Raw genomic sequence first — 21647 nt, 5'->3', positions numbered from 1 at the left:
TGGAAAACTATGACCAAAATATTAATGAAACTAAAAATGATTTAAGAAAATAAAGCACTAAAATGATTAATTCACAATTTTGTCTTAAGAACCAGTTGTCAATTCCAAATTAATCAAATAACCTGAAGTTATGAATTTGAATAAATTTGTGAATATAATTTGAATCGATACAATGCCAATAATGAAAGTGAATAATTATCATTCATTCTTAATTATTCAATGATAATCTTTAAAGCTGTTTAAGAACATTAGGTAGAAATAAAACAACGTAAGTTTAATTTAATAGAATTGGCAAGAAAACATGTATTTCAACTTAAAGTCAACTTAATGTATAGCTGCAATGATTTTCGATATTTGAATAAAAAAACGCTTGAATATTCCCAATAATGGATAAAGGACAAGTCACTGAGTTGAATGCTTAAAGGTACCACGAATACGTATTGCATAGAGGTCAAAGTGTTATTTGCTAATTTAGCATATAAATGTACAGACTTAAAGACTACGACTAAAATTAATTATTTACAAATTAAATACTTTGGAACGACTTTAACTCAAGTCGCTAGACAGCAGCTCAATTACGTGGCGTGATCTTGACTCTGAGACCATCCTTGGGACGCAAGATAAGTTCACCCAACAAGGTCAGATCCTCACGACGATCGACAGCCTCAATTTTGTATTTACGCAGCACTGTGGAGATGACAGCCTTCTCCTCCAAGATGGCAAACTTCTGACCAATACAATTACGTGGACCGGCAGAGAATGGAATGTAGGCAAAGGGATGACGTCCAGCACAGTTCTCGGGCAAGAAATTATCCGGATTGAATTGCTCGGGCTTGGGGAAGATGCGTGGATTGCGATGAAGAGCGTAGGTCATGATGATAGCTTGAGTGCCGGCGGGCACAATTTTGTCGCCTAAAAATTACGAATTGTTATTATTGAAAATAAAATAGATAAATCCATTGAATGTCTTACCAATTTTGACATCCTCGCCAACCATGCGAGCCCACATCGGCACACTGGGAAACAGGCGAAGCGCATCCTTGATGCAGCACTCCAAATAACGCATATCCATCAGATTCTTCATAGTGGCTGGCGTCTCTTTATCATCGCCAAATATGGATTCCAGTTCCTCAACTACACGCTCTTGATACTCCGGATACTCGCCGAGCAAGAACAAGGTCCAGGAAATAGCTGCCGAAGTGGTGTCGTGACCCTCAAACATAAACGTATCAACCTCTTCACGAATATCCTCCTAATAAAGTGAAGGAATACATTTTAATTACAATTTATTAAAGTAATGCCAGACAAACTCACATTCGATAGGACTGTGCCCTCTTTGGAGGCATCGATGAGCAGGTCGAGGAATGCCAAACGCTTCTTTTTGCCCAGATCATCATAGGCATCGGGCATATTGTTGTTGTTATTGTTGTTATTATTATTGGCCACTTCGCTCTTGCGCTCACGTATCACCATATTAGAGAAGCCATGGAGCGTGTTAATGTAACTCTGATGTGTCTTGTAGTCTTCGGTCAGGCGGAAAAGGAAATCGTTCTGCAGCCAGATCTTTGCCTGACGACTCTGCACAATGGAGCCAATACTGTACAGCGTAGAGTAGGGGGAGAAAATGAGGGTGCAAATGGATGGGAAAGTATTGCATTAAATTGAAAGTTAGTCAAGTGTTTTGCTGTCAGTAGACGACGAGTATAGTATATATTCGTATCTATATCTGTGTGTTTTATGAGCCATGTTATCAGCGAGAGCAGCAACAGACGCAACAGCAGCAGCAGCATCCCATTGACATCTTAATCTCGCATATTTTGCGCTTGAGCGGAGCGCACCCCAAATAATGTGCAGGGGCAAGGGCGGAGGTAAGGGCGTGTGTGTGAATGTGAATGTGCCACACCCACCGACAGTTGCACTGACAGCTCTCAATGTCTCACACAGCTGTCCCTCTACCTTTGCCCACCCCACAAAGTTGATAACCTTTTTGCTCATTTAACTGGCACTATTGAATGTTAAACCCTTGAATAATTATTACATCAGACTGTAACTTAAATTTGTCGGAGAGACTGAATTAACTTCGGCATTTATTTTCTGTTTAATGTATATTATTTCTATTAAGTGTTGAAGTATGCTAACTTAATATCTACAAATATTTGTATTATATTTGTTAAAGCTTTGACACATTTTCTCATATTTGTTGCCTATAAAAAAATAATATTTAACAAGATGCGTTTTCATACATCAAGATTTTTGTGCTGTCGATGCAGTTTTTAAATTAAGATTTTTAATACCAACAACAAAATCTTGACTTTAAAACTCTTTTTTAACAGTGCATACTTATATCAAATATTGTGAACAAAAAAAATCAAATTATAATGTGCTCTAATTATATCATTTTATATCAAAGATGTCTTTCACTTGATTAACAGCTCAACTTTTTTTGTTCGCTTTAAAGTATTTCGGCTTCAGAAATTGAATGTGTGAAATGTGTTTTTAAATGTTACTCATTGTTAACATCGTCATATAGTAATTTTTGGCTGTTTCATCTCAATTACTTTTATATTTGAATTCTGGTTTCGTTTGTGCCAGTTCTACTTTAAACTGACCTATATTTCAGTACAACATGTTGTATTAATCACCAACTTATTCTCATTCAAATTAAATTGGTTCATTCTCTAAAGTATCAATTCAAAACCACAACGTTTTCGTCATTCAAATAATCACAATTAATTAATAAATATATTATTTGAATACTCTTGATTCCACTTACCCGTAAACCGCCTTCACGTACTCCGATTCACTGTTGCTCTGTGCATAGATTTTGCGACCCATGGCAGTTTCTGTGACGCAATTAGAAATGGAAAACCGGTTGTCATTTGATATAAGAGTACCACCACCACAACAGCAACAACAACAACAACAATGTTATAACGAACTGTAACATTGACACTCACCGCAAATGATGTCCAAAGTACAGAGTGTGACGTAGGGGAACAGATTGAATGCCTCGCTGCCCAACTCGACGGCCAATTTGCGGGCCAACACGGCGCTCTGCTCATTAAAAACATCAATAAAATCATCCAAGATTTTGAAATGGAATGCGGGCGTCAGAATCTGCAATTGATTAAGGTGTAATGTGTAATTGTAATTAATTTAATTGGTTGACATTTTCATGGACTCTACCTTTCTGCGCGAATGCCATTTGCGATCGGTGCTGGTGAGTAGCCCTGTGCCCAGCCAGGGATGCAGATAATCATAGTCATGACTCTTGTTCACATACTTTTGGCTATTCAATATGGGCTGCAAAGGCGCAAAGATTAAATTAAATTAGTTGCTGACATCAGCTGTCACTCGAACTTACCTCAACTGTCTCCGGCTCGAAGAGAAGCACGCGAGGCGCGGTTCCCTGCCACACACGATTGATGCCGATACGTGTGCCCCACAGTTTTTGCATGCCCATCACACGATTGAAGAGCTCTGCAAAAAAGCAAAAAATAAGGAAAAAAAAAACCAAATTAAAAACCAGTTAAGAGACGTACTCGCTTAATTGTGACAGCTAACGAGCGTTTAAAGTGCAAATAAACAATAAATAAATGACCAAACAATAAATCGCTTGTCAAATGCTCTTGAGCTACCAGTTTCAGTTTCAATTTTTGTGTTTCAGTTGCAGCTTCACGTGTGAAAATTTAGTTTGCGACATCAATTAAAGATGAAAAACCATAACAACATATTCAAGTGAGAAGAAAAAAAACAATCAAGGTCGTCATCATGTAAAGCGTTGTGTTAATTTTAATATGTTACACTTGTTTATCACAAAGGTAAACACATAAATGAGCTCAGCAGCAACTCAGGGTTTTTACTTTTGTCGTATCTTTCTTCCTTTCCTTCTGGTTTATTGCATGCGCAGTCGCACGTTGCTCATACGCCCGGTTAGCCGGCCATTCGCGTTGCATCAATTAAAATGATGACAAACACACACGCTTTTGAAGATGTCTAATAATGAATTTATGTAACCCAAAACTTGAGCGTGAACACGAAGCAACACCCAACATAATAATAACAACAACATTGCTCCGCCTTCCATCTCGGAGTATGTGGCTGCTCTTTGGCTTCTTTTTTGCTGAAGTTGCCAAGTTGGTCGGAAGTTTGCATGTTAAATGCCGCGCAAAAGACCCACAATCAAAAATGGGTAGCAAATTTTTGCGGCGCGCAAGACAAAAAAAAAGCACAACAAAAACAAATGGCAAGAAAACAAAAAAAGAGAAAGAAAACAAAACAAAATTTCGGCAATTTTTACCGGCTCTTATTATAATTTCCCTTTGAAATTGGTTTATAGCTACTCTTTATTGTTGTTGTTGTTGTTGCTGCTGATATTGCTTTTTGTGGTTGACAGCGTTGACAAACAGCAACAATTTTTGTTGTAGCTCCGCTTCAAATTGCGTTAACAATTTGCAATAATTTATGTGCCGCTTACAACTCGCGTTTTGTGTCATTGGGCGGACTCGGTCTCGGATTCAGATTCAGATTGGTATTCATATTCGTATTTTGGCCACAAATTGTGGCATTAATAGTTGCACATTAAAAAATAATTTACGAATTACGACGATTGGCAAGTGAGCTGTCGATGTGGTAGATAGACATACTAGATGTCGCTATCGTTGTTGTTTTTGTTAATGCTGATGTCAATCAAACTCGCGGACTTTCAATGCCACGCAACAAAGCAAGCACCCACGTTACAGAGACTGCAACACAGTGGCAACACGATAACCGAGACACTGACTGCCAAATGTTCTTATGTTAACTTTGAATTGAAAACCCGAGAAGAGGAGGGCCTTGAGGCGATGTTGCATGGCAAAATTATGATTACGATTCGAATATGTATGGCTTAGCTTGGCTTGGCTCTGGCTCTTGGCTGTGGCACTTGGGCCATTTAAACACGACAATCTGACTGACCTCGGGCGTTTAGCGCTTAGCGTTCAACCAATTGTTGCAGCATCATACTATTCATGTGGATGCCACCACCGCTTTTGTCGCTTGATTTGCACTCAAGTCATTCATTCGTAAATCATATACTGAATGCCAGACAACAAACATAATCAAACAACTTGTGGCTGCTGTTCCTTGATTGCCTTGAACTGTGCGCTGCAGATCGGCAAAAAGTCAAATGGGTACAAAATTAATTACTACTTCTTCTCCTCCACGAAGCTTAAAGCATATACTTATTTGCATACATGTTCATTCCATAACAACATCTACGTTTGCTGATGATACAGCTATTCTTACCCGCTCAAAATGCCCGAAAGAAGCAACTGAGCTAGCTCTTCATATGGTCGTTACATTCACCCTGAATGGGAAAAACTGCCCGCCGCTAACGTTAAACAACACTCTACTCCCGAAAGCAGACGAAGTGACATATTAAGGAGTACACCTCGACAGAAGACTCACATGGCGCCGGCATAATGAAGGCAAAAGAACACACCTAAAGCTAAAAGCCAACAGCGTTCATTGGCTTATCAACGCTCGGTCTCCCCTTAGCCTTGAATATAAATTCCTGCTGTATAACTCGGTACTAAAACCTATATGGATGTACGGCTCCCAGTTATGAGGGAATGCCAGCAATAGCAATATATTTTGTGCACCATCATCGGGGTACCGTGGTACGTTCGTAACGAGAACATAGATCGCAACTTAAACATTCTACCAGTCAAAGAAGTGATCGCAGAACAGAAGGAAAAGTACTTTACCAAGCTGACGAGAGGTCTAACAAGGTTGAGCAATCAATCACGTCTTCGACGCAATGACTTACCCACCCAGCGACGCGCAACCAGAATGCAGTTTTAGCATACTGTTAGTTTAATTTTAATGTTAAGATTCATCAATTTATTGTCAGTCTCAAAATTAAGAAGAATTTCCAATAAATAAAAGTAAAAGTTCGAAAAAAAAAATTTTCCATTCCTCAAAGACCATAAAAACTATAATATAACCAGTAGTATAACCCAAAAATTTCATTGAGAGACATCTAGATGATTATCTAAGACAAACAATAGATTTGGATTTAGCTGAGTGCAAGTTAATTATTTTGTATTCATTCTCAGCTACAATTAGTAGAACTTTTTATTATGATTGCGCCGCAAATAACCAACGAATCTCAAATCAAATGCATTAACATTTTGCTGCCCTGAAGCAATCCACAAAAAAAAAAAACAGCTGCCAACTTCCGACAGTTCCAATTGCTTGCGATCATATTGAAGTGAGTTGCCAACAAAACACAGAAAAAATCACCGAAATCACTAAAAATAAAGGTGAATAAAAACTCATCTAGCCAGAAAAACCACTTTACTCCACTTCATAGAAGTAGTATCTTTAACAGAACAAAGAACAAAGAACCAAGATCAATTTTTTTTTTGTGTTATCCCCTCATCGAATAATAATATTTGAAAAATTATTTATTTATTTATTTTCGATGGCACGATTAACATCTTCAGCTGAACTTGGCCTGAACTGATGATGAGATTGAGATTTGTGCTGAGGCTAAAGTCGAAAATGAAGCTAAAGCTGCAGGTCGCATAGCATGTGCTTAAATTTGCTTATCTTTAGTCACAACACCAAAGATACAAAATCAATCTATCGATCTATCCGTCTGTCCATCGGACTGTGTTTCTTGCAACGTTTCCGCATTTATGTTAAATATCTAGTTGTTGTTGTTGTGTGCTCATTGAATGTATGTTAATTGGTCTATGCTTTTTTGTGTGTAGTTTCGGTGCGGAACTGTTATATAAGCATGTGAATTAATCATCCAAAGATTTATTGAATAAAATACATAGTATTTGAGCTTTTATCAAACATTTACGTCAACTGCAAAGCTGCACGAATGTTGAACGCTGCTTTTTTTGAATGTCAAGATCAAGATCACAGACCAAACCAGCAAAACCAAGACCAAAAGATTGAACACTCCCGATTGCGGCACGTCCGCCGCTGAGACCTTTTCTTCTTTTAGAGTTTTGAAGTTTATGACCGTTTTTTATAACACTTCGAGTGGTTTTTCTCTGTTTTTTGTTGGTCTTGTTATTTAACTCATTTATGAGCGGCTACCGTTTTTTATTATTTGTTTGTTTCTCTCTTCGCTGGTTCTTTATAAAGTTGCTTAGTTTTTCGTCTTAAAGCTAATTTCATTTCAATTGCAACGAATTCGTGTAAATTTCAACACTTTTACCCTATTATGTTTATTTTACTTTTTTTTTTTGGTAGCGAAAGTGATTTCCAGTTTATTTTTGCGACACACATCAAGTTCAAATAGGGAATTAGGTCAGACGATGAATTTAGTTATTACAACATGATTCGTGCTATTTTTGGCACACTTTATGCTGATTTTATTCTGTAACTTTTAATAGATTGTGACCAAATGTTGATGCTAATTGGTAATGAAATGATATTCTACAAATCAATTTAACACTTTTGCCGCATTATTTGTAATATGTGTTTGCTAATCGCATTAGCAATTTAAATGCAGCAAGACGTAAATTGCTTAAATTGAATTAGGAAAGGAATGATTTTGAACTCTTTATAATGCAATTCTTTGTGCTCGAATATTGTTTATTGCACCTTATAAATGAGTGACTGACTTTCAATTAGCACCTTTTGCTTGCACTTGACATTCATTTTGAGTCACGTAATCAAAAGATATTTCTAGCGATGGATGTTAATAGTTATTCTAATTGGATGTGGGCCAATGAAAGTAAAAAGTGGAGAGCAATGTAAAGTTCATTAACACCAGCAAAAGTGATCGACTTGAATCTCAGGCATCGTTGGCACTCATCGAGTTGTATTTGATTATATTTGCTTGTCAGTTAATTAGCACCTCGTACGTATACGCGTTATTTAGTAGGCGAGCGAAAATCATTCACTGCTTTGTTAGCCAAATCAATCAGATCGATCTATTGCGAGCAGTCTAATGACTCAGGGTCACATACAGAACATACATCAGATCGAGTACTTATATCACACAGATTCACAATCACGTAGCACCGATTTACTCACCATCGTGATCCACATTCATTTCGATGGCATTTCCCAAAAACGGCAGAGCAGCAGGTCCTGGAATCTTTTCAATGTATTTCACCAAACGCGCACGCCTTTTGTTGTAGACCACAAAGAAAATTGTGATGGCAGCCAAGAGAAAAATGGTAACAGGTGAATAGCCCGATACGACTTGAGCAGCTTTCGAGAGCAATAAGCTCTCGGCCATCAATGAACTAAATACTTTCGAAGACATTTTTTTTCTTGCGAGCAGTCTCTATGTTCTTATAATTGTTCAATTTAACATATCCTTTGAGCACAGACACAAACACAAAGAAACACGCACAAAAATCAAATCCCGATCAGCGGATCTCTAGTTGTGAGTTTTCGAACTCTCTCCGAGACACAAACGCCGCGAACTCCAACACACAACTAACAAAAAGTTTGAGATTGCATAAAAATTTAAAAAGAAGTGCTAAATTTTCGGCTGGCGTTTCGGGTTTTCAGCTCGGCTTGGCCTCAGCCATTGTATGAGTGTGTATGTGTGTGTTTTACTCGGAGATGAAGCCGATCGCGATTGCTGGCTGGCTGGCTGTGAAAAGGCAGTAGAAAAATCTACTACTAAATGAGCGACTACAACAACTGTTTTTACTGCGCACAGTGGCAACTGCCAAATGTTTTGTCATGAGCAACATGAGTCGGCGCTTTGTTGTTGCTATTTTTCGTGGCTGCCCGACACAAATTGTTGTACGAGTGTTTCTCTTTTTTTATGCGAGTATTTTCATTTTTATTTTTTCGGCTGTGATTGCTGCCCTTGTATTTGTATCTCGCCTCAAACTCATATGCAGTTAATTGTGCAGACAATTTTTGCTGTTTGCTAGACGATTCTCTTGGGCCTTCTCTCCTCCTGCCAACTGCCTTCAACTTTGCATTTGGTTTTGTTTTTGGGTTTTCCTCTTCGGCCTTTGAGCACGCAATTAGCAAGTGTTTTTGTTTTTTGAGGATGAAATCGCTTGATTCTAATAAAATACGCTGGTCGCCGTTAAAAACAGTCAACGCTGCAAATGTGTAAAGTGTGTAAAGTGTAAACATCAGATACACATTTCATTATATGAGTGCAATTAAAACAAACTTTACTGTGTCATGTCCGCCAGACAAGAGTCTGTCGCTAAAATGGGAGCGTTATTTAATTTGAGTGGTCAGAATTTCATAATTCAACTGTTCAGCTTGTAATGCAAAATATACACAACAAATTTTTATTGCGACTTTGCAATAAATTCGAGTTGGCGGTCAATTTTAGAATCTTAGCATTCACATGTGAAATATAATTTCTTAATTCTGAATATTATCGAATTTTAATGTGGCTCAAGGTCAATGGCAACTTTCGTACTTCGCACAGCATCCATCTAATGGAAAATATTTTCATGGTCATGGCAGCCGGCTTCGACTTGACTTGGCAGACCGCAGAAAAAAAAAACAAAAGATATCACAGAATAATCATCATATAACTGGTTCCGCATGATATTCTATAGAACGTTGAATCAATTTTAATACCAAGTCGTTTGGTTGGGTTGGTATTGGGTTGGGTCTGAGTATGGGTTGGTAATCAAGTTATGTTGATGCTTAAACTCGTGTTCCTTCTTAGCAAATTAAATGTCATTTTATACCCTGTAAGCCTTTCTAACAGGTAGAAGGTTTAACAATCCGAAAAGAATTTTTTTGTTTAGTTTTTAACTTTTTTTCATGATGATACATCATCTCAATTTAATTTTATGCTAGTTGGTGTTTTGTTTTTATTGCATTCTTTTTTCCTCGTTATGCTTTGTGATTGCTGTTCGATCAGTTTATTTATTGTTCACCAGCTCAACAGAACCTGTTCAACACACGCAAGATATGGCCCAGAGGCATGTGAGAGAACATCTTGAAAAGCTTTCTTAGTTTCGTTCGTTCAAATAGAAACTATTTAAAAGACTAGTATTAATGCCAATTAATTATGCAGCATTGAGTTCAATAGAACTTCTGACATAATAAAAAGAAGAATAGCACAAAAACTTGATTTTACAACTTAAAATTCAAAATTCCAAAACACGTTTAGCATATTCAACTATGTTAATTACTTTCTATCAGAACTCTTATATTCATAACATAGTTAAATATTCTATTCTATCTGTCCTTGCTTTAATAACTTATATAATCGCCAAATCAATGGTGTTTAGTATCAGACGCATCTGTAAACAATATGATGTCCACTTCCCCGACATTTAATTATTCTATCACGTCTCTAAATACAAAAGTGAAGTCTTTGTTGATGTCTACACATATCTAGGAAGTAACAGCTGGGCCAGTGAATCGTTCTTTAATTAGACACAAATTAACAGCTTCTCTAATAAAAAGCGGCTCTAGCCAAAAGAAGCAAGTCACTGTGCGTTCAGCACTTCCCAGCACTTAAGAGATACTAATCCTTTACCAAAATATCGTATATTTTTTCGCTTTTCTGTTTATGAGCTCCAAAACAACATCGTTTTTACTACACTGCCACACAAATAGAATTCTCGACAATTGAATAAGCTGCTTGCCTTCATCTACATAGCAAAGCATACAAGAACCATTAAAAATAAAAGAACCCAAAACATCAAAACGGGCTTCCCCGCAGAGCATTACGATCAAGTACCTCATTGAAGCGAGCATAATTGAGACATAATTTTTGCACGTAATAAAAAAGCGAGGCACCTCCAAGACCTCTTTAACGAGTTGATATTATTCCACGAATCTAAACTTGGACTCGAATTGTATTCTACAATAAATGCACCACAAAAACCCAAACAGAATCGCCAAGCTCTTGGTATAAATGCCATATAGCATCTTTTTAAATCACCCGTTAATTTAAATTGTATACCATATCAACATATCTGCTAGGAGTTCTAATAATAATATGTTGATAGGGCTTAGCTTTATTTTAAATTGAAGATGTATCAATAATTTCGGGACGGCGCGAACGCCATTCCCGGCTACCAAAAATTACACGCACGAGTTATTCACATTAGGAATAATCGCAAAGGTCAACTCAGCCGAAGTGCAATGGCCAAGCCTCGCTCCGGAGGAACCGCCTTCGTGATCACGGTTAACCTCTACGCCAGGTAAGTATGCTTTCCTCCGCTCTGCAGCAAGCAGTCCAACCCGACAGCACAAGAACCGTTTGGGAATTACAAGGGCAACAACTGTGAAATTGCCAATATGCACAGCACACTACGCGTCTGTCTTGCTTGTGGTAAATTTAGCATTTGATAAGAGGGATGGCGAGAGTTCGTTCGCAACTACAAAGCAGAATTGTGAAGGGTATGCGGATTTCGCATTGCGAATGCGAAATATGTGCAATGCGTATACGCATCACAAGCAAAATATGTATTGACGGATTCTTTCAGTAATAAAGTGTGAATTGATAGATATATTTAATGCTACCCGGAAATGTTGCAAATCAAAGCAACCTACATATCTATATAAACACTTATTTACTAAAAATAAGCTATTAAATCTAATTTAATTTAGATAAATGGTTTAATAAATTTATTCGAATTAAAATGTATCTTTCATTAGCGGCTGTACAATGTTATTTGGACGTATTCTTTTGCACTCAAAATCTAAAATCTTGTATCACACTGATTTAAGCTGTTACCTAATAATATAAGACAGGGTATAACATCATACACAACGAGAAGTTGTTCACTGTATTTCAACCCCTAAAAGTGACTACGTTTGTAGCATAGAAATCCACCCTATTTCATACACACAGTTGGCCTTGCCTGCTTTCGGTTGTGTTGTTGTTCAACTTTCTTCTGCTTTCACTTTGTGATTCCCAAATGGTTCTAGACCAGTCTGGTTGAGTAGCTTGCTCCAGAGCAGAGAAAAGCATACTTACCTGGCGTAGAGGTTAACCGTGATCACGAAGGCGGTTCCTCCGGAGCGAGGCTTGGCCATTGCACTTCGGCTGAGTTGACCTTTGCGATTATTCCTAATGTGAATAACTCGTGCGTGTAATTTTTGGTAGCCGGGAATGGCGTTCGCGCCGTCCCGAAATAATTAATAAATTTGCAACTCAATTTAAGTTTCTTCTACTTATAAGCAATGAGATATGCGTGAGTTCCTCATATTATGAAGAAAGCTGCTATAATTTGTCCCAATTTGCGTTATTTAATTTGACAGGGGCCATAACTAATTGCACAACTATGAGAAGTAGTAGTTAAAGCCTGACTAGTTTTTCGGTTCTTTTTTTATGTTTAATGTACCCCAAAGTAGATGAAGGTTAGCAGCTTATTTTCAGTTGTCGAAAATTGTATTTGTATCTCAGCAAATGTTGCGCTCATAAAAACGAGAAAAACGTAAGTGATAGACGAATAAATAATGTGGTAAGTAGGTATCTTGGCGGCTATCTTCAAATTAAATCAAGATTCGTTGGCCAAAACAAAGACTAGACCTATAATTCTGTGAGATATGATAAAATAATTGTGTATGTTTTGGGAAGTGAACATTAAATTAGAGTTTACAGAGTAATAAGCTCGTTAAAATATTGATTGACGGCTGCGATAGCTGCAGATTTGTATTATTATAGACAAGGGCACAAAGAGCATTATTGCATTTTAAAGCGAAGGTTCCCAATTGTTTCTAATAAGCTTCAAAAGGGTAATAAAAATGTATTTTATAACTTACAGGAAATTAAAGTTTTGTGAATCAAAAGTTCTCAAGTAAAAAACTCTACACGTGGAGTATGCAAAGTAGAATATCAAGTGATAAATCGCTCATCAATTCATCGATTCAAGTTGCAAACAAGCTGTATAGATAAAGCCGGTATAGACAATACCGTGAATTGGGGTCGATGTCCAACGATGATATTTGGGGTTTAGCTTCGATAGATACTTGAACTAGATCTTCCGATTATGCGGAAGAGATGTCTTCGATCACGTTCAAAGCTATTACAATAGTGGCTGTTGTTACTGGGTTGGTTGGTTGGTTGGTTGGTTCCGTTGCTTTATTATCATTAAAGTAACCATTTGACTCACAGATCCATGGCATTAATGTTGTTGTTGTTATTGAATTTATTATCTCATGTTTTGTTTTCTACCGTTCGTATAACCGCTAAATCGACTTCAGCTCTTGGCTGCTGCTGCTGCTGTTGGTGGCGCTTTGGGGCTGGCTTAACCGATAAGGTCAAGTTCATTTCCGCATCGGACTGATCTTGGTCAATGGGCAATATACGAAAAGAATGATCGTTAATGACTGCTATTTGGCACTCTATGTTGTGCTGTGCTGTGTTGTGTTGTGTTGTGTGTTGCAGCTTTCGGACTGTTATCACACGTCAAGGAAGTTGCACAAGTTTTACGACAAGACACAAACGAGGGGCAATAAAACAATTTACCATTAGATGTGACGCACTCTTTAAGTTTCGCTGCCACAACTAAAGTAGTTGCAACCATTCGTAATTACGCACGTAATTAGGGTTACAACCAGACAATCTCTCGCTGCCCGTCGCCAACTATGGAGAGTATATACTATACACTCTATGTTCGTATCTATGTCACGCCATAAGTCATCCAAAAAGTTGTCCCCCCTATCCAAAGTAGTATTATTTGGCAATGAACGTGCTCTCACCGTGTGAACAATGTTGGAGATGGTTCCCTCACAATTTCTATGCGTTTTTAATTTGTGTACAAATGAAAAATTAATTTTCGTTACAACTGAACTTGAATTAAATCTGAACTTGAATGTGTGGGCGCATTTTCGAGGCGGGCCGAGTTGAGTTGTGCTTAAGTCAAGTTCTTAAAGTCGGCCATAAGCGACTCGTCGCGTCATTGTCAGTGGTCAAGTGCATTCTTAATTTCGTAGCACTGTAATTAAATCTGGCAAGCAACAGCAGCCGACCACCTTGGCCATACCTCATGACGTTGACTTGTTTCAAGTTTCCTTCGGCGGCTTGACACAGTTTATAGCCATATTGGTTAGATCGGTGGCTGCTGCATTTGGCATTTTGGTTGCAAGCTCCACCACCAACAACCGAGCAGCCACTAGCTGGCCTCGACTTTCAACTAGTCGCAATGCAGCCACAGCTGCAAGTGCCTCAAACATTCTTGATTGCGTGGAGTTCGCACATGAAATTTAGTTGTTCATATTATATGTTTACAATTTGAAAATTGCACATCGATAAACATCGCATTAAGCATATATCTGTTTTTTTAACTGTGCGAAAAAATGAAGTAATTCCAATGGGAAATTCTCAAGATTCCCTTTTATCAAAACTATTCATAAAAAAATCTAGCTACACTATGACGACATTGAATTGAAACGTCAACATCATAAATCAATTATGTATTTGAAAACTTCGTTGACGATAATTACAATTGAATCTTAATGCAAAATTGATTTCTGCTGGGGCAATATTAAGTGTTTGACTAAGCACTTGTGAGAGTTAAACACTTTAGCCCGAGTTCAAGAACATGCAATGATGGTTATTGCCATAGTTTAGTCAGCCATTTAATAACGATAAAAACAGAACTCACATTAAGTAAATGACTAAATGCCTGACTTGATAGGAATTTAAATATAAAATGAAACTCAAAAAGCATTAGCCCGGCGATATTAATAAAACTGCCGATAATTTCAGTAATAACAATTTTTACACCCAAATTCGCAAACAAAGTGGTCCATAAGCACACTATAATTAAATTTTAGTTTCAAAAAATTTCGAAAAGTGCGATTTATGTAATAACAAACTTGATGAAATTTAGGTGCGCATAGAATTCGAAAATTGCACTTCGATAAACAATTTTTTAAAACTGTCTTTAATCGAAAAATTGTCAAACCAATATTTCAAAGCTTTATTGGTAATTGTAACTGAATCGTAGTGCAAAATTGACTTATGCTGTGGCAATATTAACCCAAGCACTTGTGAGAGTTAAATACTTTAGCTCGAGTAGCCAAAGTTTAGTCAGCTTAGTTAAAAAAAACATAAACAAAACTCGCTTTAAGTGAATGACCTAATGTCTGACTTGATAGTTATTTTTAATTTAAGTATATTGTACAATGTACATACATACTATATATTTGTCGTTACAATTTCACCACCTGTTAACCTTTCATATTTGCTACAAGTGCCAATAAAAAGTGCGAGAATAAGAAAATAAAGTGCTTTTACTCGTTAACGACGCCACCTCTACAATCACAAATCAAAAAACATTAGACTGATATCAATTAAATTGCCGATAATTTCAGTTGCGCGTAACAATTTTTAAACCCATATTCGCAACCAAAGTGTTCCATAAGCCTTATGCATCTCGAACTACAATCATATCTTAATTTCTAAAAAAATTTCGAAAAGTGCGATACAGTCCATTTAGGAAATTACTAAATTGATAGTTTCGTTTTGAAATCTCTGACGCTTGAACTCGGGACCCCGTAATTATTTTTCAATTAAAGTCACACAATTTTTTGTATCAGAGTGGCAGCTCTAGTCTTCTTATTTCAAATATGTGGCAGCTCTCCATGCGATTGAGCCGGTCTAGTGTTCCATAAAAAATGTTTCAATTGTTAAATTATAGTTAATCCTTTTTATTTCCTTAAATTGTCAGACAAGTTTTTCAATCTGAAGTGCTCTTTAACTTTAATAAATTTCATATAGCACACATCACTGATTTTAAAAACAACACAGCATTGTGGCACAGACACCGTTAAATATACTTTTCGGTATTTCTCTATTGCAACGAAATTTTGCAACACGGGCGTCATTCAATAAAAGAGGTCTAAACAATAATTTATACGATGAAAGGCTTTTGCTAAGTATAATATTTTCAATCATAAATAATTTAAATTAATTGTATAATTTGGCTTAAAAAAACGAACGATGTCTGGTTGAAAACTAACCGATACTCCTTTAAAATATCGATATATCGATAGTGTAATCGATACTTCTTCATATCTACTGTACAATAACAAAAGCAAAGTAACGCAATTCTATTTTTTTCATTAATCATCAAAAAGTCATTCGGTGCAGTTGCAACTGGGCAGCTGGAGTGTTTAAAAGTGCAAGATTAAGTAAAATTGTAGTAAATTTACTCTAGTGTTTGCTATATAATAAAACCAAACAGACAAAATGCGTGACGCGGGCCTTTTGGCCATTTTGGCTGTGTTTGTTTGCGGTAAGTGGCGACGACGACGTCGACGATAGAGTGAATATATTGCGCGTTTGTTTTTTCGTAATGTCAAATACGTATACGTAGAAATTTTTCAATGTACAAAGACAATAATATGCATATAATAATTCTATTTCAGGCGTTTGCGTTTCCTCAACGCCAGTCGCTCAGCAGCCGCTAGTTGGAGGAAGCAAATGCACCTGGGGCCCCTCCTATTGGTGCGAAAATCTCAGGTAAATGTCTTGAATGCATTCACAATTAAACGCTTTGTCATCACATAGTCAAAAAATGTGCTATTCCCTCGCTCCCCTTCGATTTTCTCGCCCACTGCAAGCACAATAACAATGCCCACTACGCAGTTATTAACCCGTCGTTGCGTGTGTTGTTCCCGTTGTTTCTGCAGCGGTTCAGTTCATTGTTTTGTGTACCAACAATTGTCGCAAGAAGCAATTCTGATAAGACAATCGGCGACAGCGCAAAAGGCAAAGCAGCGGCAGCAGCGCCGCCATTCTGCTTAGTCTATCGATAACCTTTGTTATGGGTTTTTACAGTTGCTCTAATTCAGTTCTCTTCCCCATCCTCGCTTTGCCTCTTTTTTTCGCACACACCTAATAGTTTTGTATGTGTGTCGTGTGTGTTTTGTAATCATCTAATACAACTACACTTTGCACTCTCTCCGCAATGGCGCTCGCTCTTTATCTCTCCCCTGCTCTCTTTCTTTCACTTGTTCATGCAGCGCTTTTGTTTTACGTTTCGATTCCGCTTTAAATTAAATTAACAGCTAAGCTCTCGATGGTTACAAATACTTATGCATGACACACTCATCAGTTGAGCAGATTGCAAATGACTAATCGGTTAGGCTCGCCTTCGCCTTAGGCTTCCGATTAAGTCCAGCAGCTCAAATATCTTCTTTACTCAAATGTCCAAGCTAAGCATTCGTCATAATAGATTTGTTTGTCGCTAAGTATCACCATAATCAGCTGACAGTTTGTTATTCACGTTCTTATCAACAATCTCTCTCTGTGTAATCAAAAACCATTGCAGTAGTAATATATACAACTATTTAAACTACTATGACACTTATTTCAAGCAACAAATTGTCGATTATAATAAGATATTAAATTAAAATAATGATTAATAGGTCTACTTTACAATCGTAAATATAAATAGGATAGCTTCTAATCGCATACTTTTACTTTCTTTGTTTATTAATTTTTTTATTGCGGACCTCTTTGTTTGGCTGTCTCAGCAAAATTCTAAAATGTTTCGACATTCTCTCGCACATACATACTTACTATATATGCAAGTGTTTGTGTATTTTATCATTTGCCATTAGCACATTAGTGTTGGACTCTCTGTTTAAACATTGTGAGTTTCATTTGTCGGATGTTCGAAATGTATGCATCAGCAATATCAGATTATCGAGGGGAACTGGACATAATCCCCTCATATATATGTTGAAGTTGTTGTGCAGCGGGTACATTCAACTGGCTCATGGTATTCATGATATTCATGCGAGGGTTCTCGACACACGCTTTCGGACTCTGATCTCTGCTGACTTGGCTCTTTCATTCAGCGAAAGAATAACAATCCGCCGACTGCAGACACAGATTGTGAATGCGGGTCATTTGATCCATTTGTTTTGCTAAACTAAAAATATCAAGCTAATCAATTTTGAAAAATTAAGAATTAGTAATTGTTGTTTGACTATACTTGCCATGAATAATGAAAGAATTCTAATTGAAGACCTTCAGGGTTGCGTCTCTATTTGGTTCCCAAAAAATGCCAACTAGAAACTTTTCAGCACTTTCAGTATCCATTTGTACATATTTCACATTTCCGTAGTTTATTTTCCATCCTTGATATTCTAGCCGGTTAAACTAGAATGAATTATACCCGGTTAAATATATAATAAATAACAATCAGATTGAACAATTATCTTAATAGATCCGAAACGTTTAATCACCGTCTGCTAGTCAGTAAAGTTTCCCAAGTGTCGCATAGCTTTAAAACACATTCATTTATTTTATGACCGCTTTTTTTGTTCAACGCTCTAAGTGTTAATCTTTTCTTTTTTCGACAGCAATTCAAAGGACTGTAGAGCGACACGTCATTGCATTCAGACCGTATGGGAAAAGCGCGTTGTGCCCGTCGATGATGACTCGATTTGCAAGATATGCAAGGATATGGTGACTCAGGCACGCGATCAACTGCGCAGCAATGAAACCGAAGAGGAAATGAAGGAGGTCTTCGAGGGCTCCTGCAAGCTGATACCCATTAAGCTGGTGCAGAAGGAATGCATCACGCTGGCCGACAACTTCATACCCGAGCTGATTGAGGCGCTGTCCTCGCAAATGAATCCCGATGTGCGTTGAACATTATTATGATCATGTTGGTAACTAATTGAATTTCGTTTTTGCAATTATAGCAAGTTTGCTCCGTGGCCGGTTTGTGCAACAGCCGCAAAATCGATGAGCTGATGCAGCTCAGTTATCAGGCTGCTTTGGATGGCTCCCTCAAGGAGGAAGATGTGGATGTTCAGGGTGCTGTTGCCAAGGTGGAGAAGAAGCCTGCTGGCGTTGCACAATTGACCTGCGGCAGCTGCAATCTGCTCTCTCGCAAGATGCAGCAGAAATTCGAAGCCACTGATCGCGACGATATGGTTGAGCAGCTGCTGCATGTGTGCGGCGGCATGTCCAGCTTCTCAGATGCCTGCGCAAACATGGTGTTGACCTATTTCAATGAGATGTACGACGCTGTTAAGCAACACTTGGCTGTCAGTGGTCCTTGCCACATGTCTGGCGTGTGTGTGGCACGTTACCACCAGCATGAGGAAGATGTTCAGGAGCCAGAAGCATTGACCACCCTGGATGGTGTTAGCGATGACATTCCCTGTGCACTGTGTGAGCAGCTGGTGAAGCATTTGCGTGATGTGTTGGTGGCCAACACCACGGAGACGGAGTTCAAGCAAGTGCTCGAGGGCTTCTGCAAGCAATCACGTGGCTTCAAGGACGAGTGCCTCAGCATTGTGGATCAGTATTATCACATCATTTACGACACTTTGGTTAACAATCTGGATGCCAACGGCACTTGCACCATCATTGGCGTTTGCCCCAAAGGCCAGCTCGGTGTAAACCACAACGCTCCAATCATGCCTCTGCTGCCTGTTCTTGCCCCAGCCGACATTAAGGTGACCATCAAGAAGTTGGGTGCCAACGAGCCCAAGTTCAGCCAGCAAGAAATCTTGAACATGCAGTTGCCAATTGATCATTTGATGGGAGCTCCCAATCCCAACCAGCTGGTGGAGGGCGGTGAAATGTGCACCATTTGCGAGTACTTGTTGCACTTCATTCAAGAGTCGCTGGCCACGCCAGCTACCGACGATGAGATCAAACATACTGTCGAAAACATTTGCACCAAGTTGCCAAAGGGTGTCGCCGGTCAATGCCGTAACTTTGTGGAGATGTATGGCGATGCAGTTATTGCATTGCTCATTCAAGGCTTGAATCCACGCAACGTTTGCCCCATGATGCAGATGTGCCCGAAAAACGTTGAGAATAAGCAAGACATTGAAGTATTCAACCCTGTGACGACTGTGCACAGCGACGAACAGGACAAGCCCACTTGCCCACTCTGTTTGTTTGCTGTGGAGCAGGCTCAGATCAAGATTCGTGACAACAAGTCCAAGGATAACATCAAGAAGGTTCTGGATGGTCTCTGCTCGCATCTGCCTAGCAAACTGCGTGCCGAATGCACGGACTTTGTGGAAACTTACTCCAACGAATTGATTGACATGCTCATCACTGACTTCAAGCCCGAGGAGATTTGCGTGCAACTGAAGCTGTGCCCCAAGACCAAGGACTATTTGGACGAAATGGGCATTGTGTTGATTGGCAGCGATGAGGATGATAAGTCATCCAGCAGTGAGGAAATCACTGGTAACGATATCGATTCAGACGAACAAGTCGAAGTGCGATTCGACAAGGACTTTGGTGTTACACCCAACTGTCTGCTCTGCGAAGAGGTCGTCAAGACTGTGGAGAAGAGATTGGGCAAGCATCCGACCAAGGCTGACGTTAAGGATGCCCTGGAACACACTTGCGACAAGCTGAAGAAGCCAGTGGCCAGCAAGTGCCACAAGTTCATTGACAAGTATGGTGATAAGATTGCCGAGCTGTTCTTGAAGGAAATGGATCCCAAATTGATTTGCACAGAACTGGGCATGTGCCTCTTTAGCGAGCAGGATGATCGTAAGTATATGCCAAATGGACAATTAAAGACACATCAAATTAATTATCTTTTATACATCGCAGTTGAAGTCGATGAGGCCTTGAAGTATGATGTCATTGTGCTGCCCAAGAACAATGAGGGTAAATTGGCGCGTCTGGAAAGCTCAAAGGTCAATGAGCCACCAACTTGTGTGCTTTGCGAGTTTGTTATGACCAAGCTGGAGGCGGATCTGAAGAACAAAACCGAACAGGAAGAGATCAAGAAGGCTCTGCTCTCTGTTTGCGATCACTTGCCAAAGACCGTTCGCAAGCAGTGCGATAGCTTTGTGGAGGGTTATGCTGCGGCTATTATCAGCCTGGCCAGCACAGTTCCGCCCAAGGAAGTGTGCCAAAAACTGCAGCTTTGCTTCAGCGAGGTGGTCAACGATGAGGTCATCGAGTGCGGCGTCTGCCATGGCGCTTCACAAGTTCTGTTGCCTTACTTCCGTTCGCAGAAGGACCATGATAATGTCAGCTCACAGGACATGGTCTCCATGGCCTGCGAAAACTTGCCCGCCAAGTACTATAACATTGTAAGATACGCCCGCATCTTGAATTTAATATGTGCGTCTCATTAATTGGTTTCTATTGTTGTTTTCAGTGCTCGGAAATGATCTCTATTTATGGCATTAGCATGATGCGCTTGTCTGAGCATTCGTATATGGATCAATCGCACATCTGTGCCGAGATTGGCAAATGCTTTGACCATGAGAAGTCCGCTCTGGCCTTTGCCAGAATTTCAGGTGTGTAGCTGCAAAGCTGAAAGTAAACAGAATGTATTAATAACTAATATATTTTAATTTATTCGTTTGCAGCTTAAGATGCAGCCGTGATTGAAAGAGTCGCAATTGCATTGTGATGTGTCGCAATTGGCGCCATGGTTTATATATATATATATGATATATTCTTACTTATCTGTTTACATTCTGTAATCCATTGTGACTGTAAATTATCGAAAAACCTACTTACTTTTTTCTGCACCTTTCATTTATTTTCGATTACTTTATGATTCTGATGTTGATGGAAATGTGGTAATAGTTTAACTGAGAAAATATTAGAGAATGAAACTGAAAACTTATTGATTTCTGTAAGCGTACGCGAAGTGGGCATCGCAATTAAACCTAAACTGTAATTTTAAAATGAATACAAATACAATAAAAAGACTAAAAACATACATATATGG

At 38.6% G+C, this 21647-nt stretch overlaps 2 protein-coding genes and 2 non-coding genes across 4 annotated transcripts; 2 read left to right on the top strand and 2 right to left on the bottom strand.

The window, feature by feature from the left end:
- Positions 1-273: 273 nt before the first annotated feature.
- LOC132786442 (cytochrome P450 4c3) lies at positions 274-8443 on the bottom strand. Its single transcript, XM_060792975.1, has 8 exons — positions 8041-8443; positions 3365-3480; positions 3187-3303; positions 2958-3117; positions 2774-2843; positions 1315-1597; positions 973-1252; positions 274-912 (listed from the first exon to the last, which is right to left on the bottom strand). The coding sequence occupies exons 1-8, from the start codon at positions 8273-8275 to the stop codon at positions 572-574; spliced, it is 1602 nt and encodes a 533-aa protein (XP_060648958.1). The 5' UTR covers positions 8276-8443; the 3' UTR covers positions 274-571.
- Positions 8444-10999: 2556 nt separating this feature from the next.
- On the bottom strand, positions 11000-11164 carry LOC132787910 (U1 spliceosomal RNA). The gene has a single exon (XR_009632607.1). It is a non-coding gene; the product is annotated as a U1 spliceosomal RNA (small nuclear RNA).
- Positions 11165-11927: 763 nt separating this feature from the next.
- Positions 11928-12092, top strand: LOC132787909 (U1 spliceosomal RNA). Its single transcript, XR_009632606.1, has one exon. It is a non-coding gene; the product is annotated as a U1 spliceosomal RNA (small nuclear RNA).
- A 3932-nt stretch (positions 12093-16024) lies between these two features.
- Positions 16025-21638, top strand: LOC132784096 (uncharacterized). Its single transcript, XM_060789499.1, has 7 exons — positions 16025-16202; positions 16336-16429; positions 18280-18562; positions 18625-20446; positions 20510-20997; positions 21066-21207; positions 21280-21638. Exons 1-7 carry the CDS (start codon positions 16157-16159, stop codon positions 21282-21284), a joined length of 2880 nt encoding a protein of 959 aa, XP_060645482.1. The 5' UTR covers positions 16025-16156; the 3' UTR covers positions 21285-21638.
- Positions 21639-21647: the final 9 nt, after the last annotated feature.

This window comes from Drosophila nasuta, chromosome 2R, assembly GCF_023558535.2.
Source record: "Drosophila nasuta strain 15112-1781.00 chromosome 2R, ASM2355853v1, whole genome shotgun sequence".
In the NCBI taxonomy this organism is placed as follows: Eukaryota; Metazoa; Arthropoda; class Insecta; order Diptera; family Drosophilidae; genus Drosophila; species Drosophila nasuta.
The sequence above is the reverse complement of the archived record's forward strand: the minus strand, read 5'-3'. Positions and strand labels throughout refer to the sequence as shown.

What these genes read in the sequence shown, in the direction of transcription:
- LOC132786442 (XM_060792975.1), bottom strand. Translation starts at nt 8,275, where the DNA reads ATGTCTTCGAAAGTATTTAGTTCATTGATGGCCGAGAGCTTATTGCTC. An exon ending in AATGAATGTGGATCACGATG is followed by an intron (nt 3,481 to 8,040) that starts GTGAGTAAATCG and finishes GCTTTTTTGCAG; the next exon opens with AGCTCTTCAATCGTGTGATG. An exon ending in TACGTGAAGGCGGTTTACGG is followed by an intron (nt 1,598 to 2,773) that starts GTAAGTGGAATC and finishes TACGCTGTACAG; the next exon opens with TATTGGCTCCATTGTGCAGA.
- LOC132784096 (XM_060789499.1), top strand. Translation starts at nt 16,157, where the DNA reads ATGCGTGACGCGGGCCTTTTGGCCATTTTGGCTGTGTTTGTTTGCG. An exon ending in TTTGGCTGTGTTTGTTTGCG is followed by an intron (nt 16,203 to 16,335) that starts GTAAGTGGCGAC and finishes ATTCTATTTCAG; the next exon opens with GCGTTTGCGTTTCCTCAACG. An exon ending in CCTCGCAAATGAATCCCGAT is followed by an intron (nt 18,563 to 18,624) that starts GTGCGTTGAACA and finishes TTGCAATTATAG; the next exon opens with CAAGTTTGCTCCGTGGCCGG.